At 43.6% G+C, this 10,286-nt stretch overlaps 1 protein-coding gene across 2 annotated transcripts in view; it reads left to right on the top strand.

Moving 5' to 3' along the window:
* The first annotated feature begins 7,588 nt into the window (after positions 1 to 7,588).
* Positions 7,589 to 10,286, top strand: part of USP46 (ubiquitin specific peptidase 46) — a 28,218-nt gene continuing 25,520 nt past the window's right edge. Inside the window, exon 1 of one of the 2 annotated variants that reach the window (XM_050896271.1) lies at positions 7,589 to 7,890. In XM_050896271.1, the coding sequence (XP_050752228.1) occupies positions 7,855 to 7,890 (36 nt within the window). In that variant the 5' untranslated portion in view covers positions 7,589 to 7,854. Of the gene's footprint in view, positions 7,891 to 8,960; positions 9,042 to 10,286 lie in introns of those variants that run through there. The other variant, XM_050896270.1, reaches the window with a different exon arrangement.

Raw genomic sequence — 10,286 nt, 5'->3', positions numbered from 1 at the left:
TGCTGATCTCTGTCTAAACTCCCATCTAAGCCCTACTTTAGGAGGCTTAGGATCTGTCTGTAAGGATAGTGAAGTAAGCCCCATCCTGCGCTAATACCCTCGCTGATGTTACAGCACATGCAGCTTGCTCCAGAGCACGCCTGGGCTGCAGTTCACAGAGTGGTATGGTGGAACCAGGCCTGTCGTCCTGCGAGTTAGCACACACCATGGATGCAAAACACAGCTATTGTTCTACCTCAGCCAAGATGTGCTGCCTGACTGGGGATACTACTAAGAGGTTTTAGGGTGAGTACAAGCAGATTAGCATAAACTGGGAATTAGTAATTTGTAGCACAGAGACTTTGAACGTTGCCCAGCAAAGCTAGTAGGTAGGAACCACAACATCTTGGTTCCCGTGGAGTTCTGAATTCAGCGGAAGTCCCTGCTTCACAAAGAGGTGGATATATTGCTGATAATTCAGAGCTTCCTGTCTCAGTGAGAAACAGTATGTCTTGACTCATACTGAGTTGCTACCAGCACAGCACCTGTAAGTGTGTAGAAAGAAAATAACAGGTTGGCCCACTATCCCTGAGAGTTTTCGGAACCCTGCATTTAAATTACCCTCAGCAGATCTAAACCCATCTGATTCAGCCTGAAACAAACAGTCACATAGTTGCAATCAAGGGATAGCTCTCGAAATTGTTTCTTATCACTTCTAGTTACCTTTTCTGTCTAATTGTTGATACTTGCTTAAAACATTGTTGGAGATACAATCCCTGTGCCAGTAAGTTTATTGTGAGTACATCAGGATTCAAAAGCTGTCTCAGGGCTCTAGGTAAGTCACTCTCTGGACATGAACTTGTGAGGCATGTAGCTTCAGGTTATTTCAAGTGGGGTTCTCTGCAATGACGATTTTCTACAGTAAGACACAAGTCAGATCAGTCCTTGTAATGTAGCCAAAAAGATGAAGTGGCATCCAGCCTTTAGATTTTTACCACCTGTGCCAGTGGGATGTATGTCAAGCTCAGTTTCTTCTTTTCCAGTACAGAATGTAAACTGGCACCTCTGTTAGCACAGCAAACCAATGGTCAGTATCCATCCCAGATGAGCATTTTAATCATTCAGATAAAATCCTACTCCTTTTTCTTCCCCTGCACGAGCTTTCTTCTGTCTTCCTCATACAAACTGCATTGTTTGCCTTCTTTCTGTATCCATGAAACTTACTGTCTTGTCTGATAGTGGCCCAACTTCAAGAGGAGGAATGCAGAGGCCACCTGCCCTGTCTGTCCCTTCCCAAACCTCCCCTATAGAATAAATTACTTTTAGCAAGGGTCAGATGTGGATTTGAGCCTCTGCATGCAGGTAGGGTTCTCCTGTTTCCTGGGCAAGTGCTGTAACCATTGAGTTATTACCTACAAGACTGCAGACAGATCTGCTGTTTCTATGTTTTGTTGGAGGGAAAGGACTGCCTCTAGCTTTTATCTGAATACACTTCTCAGCTGGGCACTGAGTCTGCCTACAACCCTGGGTGTCTTGGGGACTTGTGGGAAAGCCCACATTACTGGTGGATCTAAGTACAGCTTAATTTTGAGATGGATCCTGGATCACTAACCAGGAGAGATGCAGGTCTAGTCACGAGCAGAATTTGCAGGAACTTCAGTTGTCATGGGAGCTTGACTAGTGAACATGAAAATATTTAAGGGGGGAGGGAGGGGAGTATGGACAGTTGTTACAAGAGCTACACTTAAGAATCAGATACTTAGTGTGCTACCTTTGTTCCACACTGGTCACCTCAAGGTGAAGAAGAGCCTTTGCTTCTTTTCAGTGTGAGAGGTTAGCAGGTTCTATACACGCCCAGGAAAAACTGTCAGGCACCTGGTCAACCATGCCAGTAGATGTTGTTAGGTCTGTTTACATTAGGGCACTTTCACTTTAGGTAGTCATGGAGAAGAATATCTGAAGGTCTGCATTTTGAAGTTAGCTAAGTGGCACCTGGGTGCCTTGGTTATTTTGTGGTTTTAGTGTTGAGCTTTTTAAGGAGTCTGTGGTGATCTGAACTCAGTTGTTCAAATCTTGAAGAGTCGTGCTGTAACCAGCCAGTTCTCTCTTTGTGGGTCAAATCTTGAAGAGTCGTGCTGTAACCAGCCAATTCTCTCTTTGTGGGATGCATGAATTTAATCTCAAAAGTCACTGGTCTGATACCTCTCTCAGCTGAAAGACTTTGAAAAACATTTGTTTAAAACCATTATGTTCGGTTCACCACAATGCAGAATTGTCATTAATGTTTCATTTCAATTTCACTGTCTTTCTCTACACTGATATGAAGGAAAACCAAGCAAGTAAAATCTTGATGTGACCATCGGTCTTTGCAGATGGATGACAGTATTAAATACTTGGCAGATTTGGGACCTTACAATGTAACAGCCTTTTTTTTTTTTTACTTGATTAAAACTTTGATATGCTAATGTAATAAAAATGTAATTTGATTAATTTATGCCACGATTTACATAAAATGAAAAGGCTATTTTAAATTCATGCTGAAAATAGACTAAATGCCACTTACAGCCTGTCTGCTGTCAAAATATCCTTTGTGTTTTGTCCTCAGAGTGTATGTTAGTTACAATTAGAGCCTGTAGAATAGAACAAAAATAATAAATAAAATCTTTGGAGAAGAAGAGGAGGGCAAGCCAGAATTGTTATTTCCTTTCCAAAGGCAGAAATAGCAATATATTTCTGTTAGAAACTTAAGTGTTCTGTTATTCTTACTCAGTGAGTCTCTTGTTTGATAAATTACTTCCATGGCTAAAAATTTTGGTTTTCTCTTTTTAGCCAATATGTATGATTAGATCTTAAATAGTATCTTTCCAACTGAAAGCACATTTTGTATAGGTAAGCAAAATGCCAGTAAAGTTTGCTAGTGAACTTCCTTGCTGAATAAAATACCTGATAAAGAGGCCATTCTTCAAGCTTCTGCCTTACGGAAATGTGGGAATATTTTCAGTTGAGTAGTGAGTGCCAGGGAAGATTAATGTTATGTAAACTGATGAAGCAATATACAGGAGTTCTCTTATTGCCACTGTTCAAAGCTCCTGGCAATTTTTTTGAAACACAATTAAGCAGAAGGAAAAAGGCAAGAGTAAGATATTATGAGATAATCACACCTCTAGGCCATTATCGAGCATCGAACTGACTGTAAAGGCCTAAACAGCCTCTTCATAGACTAGCCTGTTTAATGGTTATCACTATAGAACTATTAGTCCCTTTTATCTACTCAATTGGCTTTTGATGTATTTGACATGAATGTATTCGCATCTGTCTTATTCTGCTGTCTTTGGGCTTTCAAATCTGATGTCTGGCCAAAAAAAAATGAAGTCAGACGCTGTAAATGTATTTTGTTTTCTTCTGTAAAATAGCAATTTCTGAGAAAAGGAAGAGATGATATTCCCTCTCTGTCAACTAGTATAATGTTTATATTAGCAAAGATAGGCAAGATTCAAAGATGAATTTAACGTAAAGTTTTATTTTCTGTGCTTCATATTTGGTAGGTGACAGTATGACTTGTTAGGATTCTAAACATAAAGTTTTACCATATTTTAAATCAAGAGAAATAATTTCTCAGAGAATTTGAAAATGTTAGGTAGGTGTTGCTTTGAAGCTGACAGTCTTAGAGAAGAATAGTGATTCCAAAGTTGGGGGGTTATTTTTAGACTAAGGGGCCCCCAGGAGACTCCCCACATTTTCTGTGAATTGCTGTGAATTTTTCATGGACTAAACCTCACTCTTACCATTAGAATTTCAGGTGTAGATAGAGTGGCTTCCGTGGACCTGCTATGAGCCATGCACTACAGCCTCAGTCCATGGGCTGCAAGTTGGCATTTGGCATTGTACTAAAGCTCCCAATCTGTTCTGCAGTGGGAGCCAAGCTTCATGGAAAATCCTTAGTCCTCATGCTTGTGTCTACATATTTGCCATTCTGTTAAAGAGATATTGATATTTTTGTAGAACATAATCTAATGTGAGATACAAAATATAAAAAACCATTTGTAAAATGCTAAACATACATTGTCAGCACTGAAAGTATTTCAGATATCTGAATTCTCTTTTAATTCTTCTTATATATTCTCCCACCTTCCAGAAAACCTAAGTATTGTTTTAACTGCCTTTTCCATTAAAATGCCCTTTTAATTGCCTGGAAATTTATCCTAAACTTGATTCTGTTCCAAACACTTGTTCAGCAAAACTGACTGATGATTAGCCATTTCTGGACCAGAGTTTATTACAAGAAAAACATAAATGAACCCTCTGTGGAATTTTCCAAGATTTCTGGAGAGGAAATGCAATATCTTCTTTGTAGCACAGAGTGAGCAGATATTCTAGTCCCAGCTTTGCTACTAACTGTCCTGTGTAACTTTGGACAAGTTGCTAAATTTCTGCTGCGTGTTTTCTTGCTCTGTAAAAGAAGCTAATATTAACTTGCCACCCAATAATTTGACAAGTCTGACCGAATGTTTGCAAAGTACTCTGAGAACATCAGATGGAAAATGTTATGAAAGTCCAAGCCTCTGCTAGCCAAAGAGGATATTTACAATAGGTTCTTATTTTATGTAGTGAAATAAAAATGTTTAAGCATATAACCAGATGAGACCAAGACTGATCTAAAATTAAATGCAGGAGGCATTTTCTGACCTTTCAACAGAAATTATATAAGTACTCTTAGGTTATAAATAGTCCTTTGTTTTCCTTCTCTTTGTCTAACACTCAGAAGAAACACAGGGTTAGTTGTTTGTTATGAAAAGATAGGGCAATGCTTTAGAGTGGAAACAATTCTTCACTGTTCTTTATTTATACAGTTCCTATAATCTTTGTAACTAGCATTTGTTGCTTTTCTTAGCACTTTTTAATCTTCAAAAAGCTACAGAAATAAACTTTCTAGTCCTGAAAATGACAACAACAGAAGAAAACCAAAACACTCACCAGCCCATTTCAAGTGTGAAAGTTTCTTTCCTCTTCCCTGGTTTGATATGTGACTGAAGAGCAAAAAAGCCAGTGCTAAACTATTGTTAAACTGGCACATAAACACTTCTATATTATTTCCTATTTTTATTATGAATCCTCAGAAATAAGACATGAAATGTGTCCACCCTTAAATGAAAGTGTTTTTATTAGTGTTAAGGATAATGATACTGAATTCTTCACAGAATGACGTGTGTATGTATGTGCATATTTCCAAATACGCTTATTTTCAACAGTAGTCATTTCCTTGAACAACCAATAAATGCTTAACTAATAGCAATTTAGTTTTGTGTTTTAAAAAAAAAAAAGTTTAACAAACAGAAACCACCTGAAACCTTACCCTGAAGTCAAGTAACTGGCAGCAGTGAGAAAGCAAAAGTATGAAAATACCACTTACCTTTTTCTTACTTTTTTGTTTTCCTACTTTGTATGAGTTCTCTGGAGTTTGTATTATGGGAATAATGTCCTTGACATTAAAATATATGTGAGGTAAATGGCTTTATTAGTTACCACATTTTGTTTCATTTAAATTTTTAATCACCTTTCAAACCCATTCATTTGCTTCATAACTTTTCACTGAGAGTAAGTACGATTCTCTACCGTAAATTGGAATAAACGGGCTGCAGCAAAGAGTACACAATTAGGCTTCCGGAATAAAAGGGATCTGAGTTCAAAAAACAGCCACAGTGCAGTACTGTCAGTCTCTATAGGCTACTTAGAAATGCACTGGAGACCAATCAGGCCTTGATTGCTTCCGAAGTGAGGCTAGGGATGGCCAGTCCTGAAATGACACCCCGGCTTAACTCCCATTTCCCTTGGTTATGTCGAGAAAAGCTGTGATATTATGTATAATCCAGTCCTCAGAGTTTAAGCAAATTAAACACTTGGGATCAAATTCACACATAATGTAAGACCATGAACTTAATAGAATTATACCAAAGATTATTTTTTTCTCAGTGTTACATTATTTGATGGCTCTTTTAAACAGTGATTTGTGGATTTATGAAGCAGTTTAGTAGCCCTGACGACTTCATAATGTCCAAAAATCTTTCTCCATCCTGTGTTTCAAATGTCTGCAATGATTTAATATAACTGATCCAACTTACTGAGGAAAGAAAGTTCTGTCTCTGTGACAACTCCATTTTGAGTTTCTTTGCCAAAACTGTTAACAGGATGCCAACTAATGCCAAATTTGATACCAATTTTATAAAGTGGGCACTTTTCCACAATGAACTGGATTGAGGCCACTTACCTAACAGTATTCTCAGGGTAGGAATTTATCTTTAGATGCTACTGCTAATGCCAGATTTTTTTTAATAATCATAGACCTTCTCTTGAAATAAAAAAAGTAACTGACTTCAGAATGTTTCCTGTAAATAAAGCCTGTGGGGCCAGGCTCTATAGACTGAAAATATTATATTCCAGCATCACGAAGTAAAAAGCGTAGCCAAGCCTGAGCGTGCCATAGTTCCAGGTACTGTGAGGAGCAGAGGTGCCTGTAGAAATGTTAGCAGTTCTCTCTCTTCATTTGAATGATTCCCTCAGCACAGCAGAGGAACAATGAACAGGCCTTAAGCTTCTGCTGAAAACAGTAACATCTGCTAAGGAAAAGGGGAATTCTAAGATGAGGCATTGCCCTAGCTGAACTCCATTCTTGCTTCTCTCAGGTTTGCTGTGTGGCCTCAAGTTAGCTATGTAACAACCTTGTGCCTATTATCACATGTGTAAATTTAATGCACTCATACTGCTCTACCTTGGAGAAAGGCATGGGCTTCGACTTACTTGTGTTTGAAGAGGAACTGAGATCATTGCATTAACAGTGTTGTATAAATGCCACGTGTTGTAAACTTGTGAGCGAGCACTTTGGCACTAAAATGTGTGGTGTGGACATGGTCCCAAAACAGCATTTGTGAAGATAAATGTTGTCTGCATGAATGGCAATGCAAAGCACCTACTGTGGGCAGTAAATTACATTCCAGCCTACTGTTCTGGGGTTTGCAAGTGCCTGGGCTCCTGTGTACCTCAAATTAGGTGGAGAGAGCGTATCCCAAAGTACAGCACTGCCGTCACTGCCACACATCCGTGTCGCCCTGCCTGGACTCTGCCTTCCTGTCCTTCGCCCTACTGCCTGCCGATTCGATTCCGTACTGACCGAAACCCGAGTTGTGCAGCCCTGTGGCCGTTCCAGGCCCGGTGGTTAAGAGACCTCCGCTCCCTTCGGAGCGCCCGTCCAGGCCGCTGCGTGCCGCCGGAGGGGCCGCGGGCCGGGAGGAGGCGGCAGGGGCAGCCCCCCCGCGCCCCCTCCTCCCCGCAGCGCATTGGCTGCGGCGGCAGCCGCCCCGGCAGGGCCCGCCGGGGGTGCCCCGTGCCGGTCACTGCCTCTGACCTCCCCTTCCCCGGCGCTGTCAGAGCGGATCAGCGGGCGCAGCGCTGCAATGGAGCGGCGAGCGGCAACGGCAGCCGCCAGGAGAGGAGGAGGAGGAGGAGGAGGAGGAGGAGGAAGGGAGAGATTAGCGCGGTGCCGGCTGGCGCAGAGGCGCGGCTGAGCGCTCCAGCGGGAGCCCGGGGCCCTGCGGACCGTGCGAGAGTCAGAGGCGGAAGGAGCGGAGATGCGGCTGCTCTCCCCGCGCTGCTAAAGCTCCCGGTCACTCGCCCAGAGGAGGGAGGGCAGGAAGGTCCGTCCTTCTCGCTGCTCTGCGGGCGCAAAGGGTGCCTGTGCAGTCCCCTCCTCTTGCTTTTATCCCAGCCCCGGAGCAGAAGCCGCAACCGCCCCCTCTCCCTTCCTGCGCTCTTCCCACCATGAGCGGGGCTGTTTTCACCTTATAAAGATGGCGGTGTGGGATCGCTGCAACCTTTAGACTAATGACTGTCAGAAACATCGCCTCCATCTGTAATATGGTGAGTGCTCGCGGGCAGGCGCGCCGGCGGGGGGCGGGGGCGGCACAGCAGCCCCTCCGGGGGCAGGCCCTGCTGGGGCCGGCGGAGGGGCGGCTGGGGGGGCTCCCCCCCAGGGGCGCCAGGCAAAGGAAGCGACCGCATCCCTGCCCCCGGCGGCGGGGGAGCCGGGCAGGCTGCGCTGGGACGTGCCTGGGATGGAGCTGGCCGCCGGAGAGTGGCGACGTCCCGAGGAGTTTTCCCGGAGCAGCCCGGGAGTGGGCCGGGGAGGGACGGAGATGCTGAGCCAGTGCGGGGCCCTCCGGAGTGGGGCTGGTCCCGGCCGATACGCGTTGCAGACGGAGCCGCAGCCCGCCCTTCCTCCTCCTGCCCTTCCTCCTGCCCTAATAATCCTGCGAAAGGACCCCAAAGTTGGGCTCTGAATCCACATTAAGTCAGTGACCCCATTTAACCCTCTCAGGCAGATACCCTGTGGTCTCATGGGGCCAGAGCTCCCCAGGTTACACAGAAAACGAGGATGTTTAGATGCTTGATAATATGCTTTTGGATCCCGATGCTAGGTACCTGTACTAGGAAGTCTTGGCTTTAGAGCAGACATCAGGGTTTAGCTTGCACTGCATGCCACTCAGAGAGGACTGCTGTTTGTTAAGTACTCTTGAATCACTTAGCTTTCTCTAAGTCAGACTAGGCAATTAGGAAGGAATAAGGGAACATTAATATTTTTGTTGTTATGTTCAGACTTTGCCACTTTCCTCCCCAGGAACAGTTGAAAGGACACTTTCTGCATTGTGCTTGGGTCTAATTTTAATCCTAACAAACTTGGAGCATCTGATTAGGTTTAGATTTTTGAAACTTCTTGGTGGGGGAAGGGAGAGCTCAAACTTTGTCTGTCAAAGGTTTAGTAATACCGTGAGGCAGTAATAAAGTTGCCAAAGAAATGAGTGTATGCTAAGCACCCCAATGCAAACAGAAGAGACGCCTATTTCTGCACATTTTGTTGTTTTAGTCTGTATTTTTCCCCCTTATTTCCAGGTTCTTCAAGAGCAGCTACACGCAGTTGCCAGCTTCCCTCCATGTGGTGCCCCAGCATGCCTTGTGCTGGTGATGCCACACATACCATTCATCTGCCCTGGAGAATGGAGCCTACCTCTAGGGTAAGGCAACAGGCACAGCCCCAGAGGCCTGGCTCCTGTGGGGTCAGCAGCAGTGGTCTGGGGGAGGGAGTGCGGATTGCGAGCCTGCTCCCCTTCCACGTGTCCATGCTTCCACTTAAGTGGGCTTGCTTTTTTGTTTCCAACCAGATGCCCAGGGCATCCCAAGCATAGTTGTGACTTAAGCCTCAGTCCTCCCTTTGAAACGCCTGCTCTGAAATGCAGAGAGGAAAGGTTGGATTTGGGGTTAAAAAAACTTAATGCAAAATTCAGACTTCAAGTAAAATAATCTGGGTGCTCACCTTTCTTCACCAACAGTAAGTAGTTTTCTAAACTTTTCATTGTTCTTAATAATTTCCAGTCCTGTGGGCCAGTGGGCCAGGGATACTGCAAAGAAAGGTTTAGGAAACAGTACAAGACTGAGGAGAAAACCTGGGTGCACTTACCTTCCTTCTGAGGCAGGCTCTGGTTTTTATTGCTGATGAATGGTGGGTGTGATGCCCTGCAGACTGCATAAGAGAGCACCGCATGAAGGGGAGCTGGAGACTCTTAGGTAGTTGTAAGACTTTAGCATTGGCATAAAGTACTAGGATCTTCATGATTTCTTTTGTGTGCTTCAGACAGATGCACTTGTATACAGTACGCTTCTCCCAAAGACTGAACAGATTCACGTCGAAACTGATGAGCTTGTTCTAATGGTGTGCTGCTCAGCTGTCGCTGCCAGTATATCCTGCAAAAGTAGCATCCGAGAAATGGAGAGACTGAAGGGAAGAATTAGAGCCTTAGGCAGAAAAGGCATACAAGGGCTCATAGTTCAAGGCAATTTTAGCTCATGGTACCAGTACTGTGACAGAAGGTGAAGTTGGTTTAATGATAATAATGTTTTAAAGCTACATATTCCTTGGCATCTGTGTACTTAGCTTTTAGAGATGTTGTGTTGTGCTGGTCACATTTAGTCTTTTCTGGATAACCCACAGGGACTGGAAGTTCTTTTAGGGAAAAAAGCTGAGATTTTCAGAAAGCTACAGGAATGTGGGGCTGTAACAGAAACATAAATTCTTGGAAGTATTGGCAACACTGCATTATGGCTCCTCCAAAACTCAATGGTCTGTAGGACTATGTAGGACTATGACAACCCTCCATAAGAATGGGACTTTGGAAGGTTAGATGTATATAAGAAAGCCTTTCACCTGTAGAAAACCTGGATATTTGCAGTGCTAGTTTGATTTAGGGCATTTGTAGAAATCT

Source organism: Gymnogyps californianus, chromosome 4 (genome assembly GCF_018139145.2).
Source record: "Gymnogyps californianus isolate 813 chromosome 4, ASM1813914v2, whole genome shotgun sequence".
Taxonomy (NCBI): Eukaryota; Metazoa; Chordata; class Aves; order Accipitriformes; family Cathartidae; genus Gymnogyps; species Gymnogyps californianus.
Note: the sequence above shows the minus strand (reverse complement) of the source record. Positions and strands in the feature narration are given on the sequence as shown.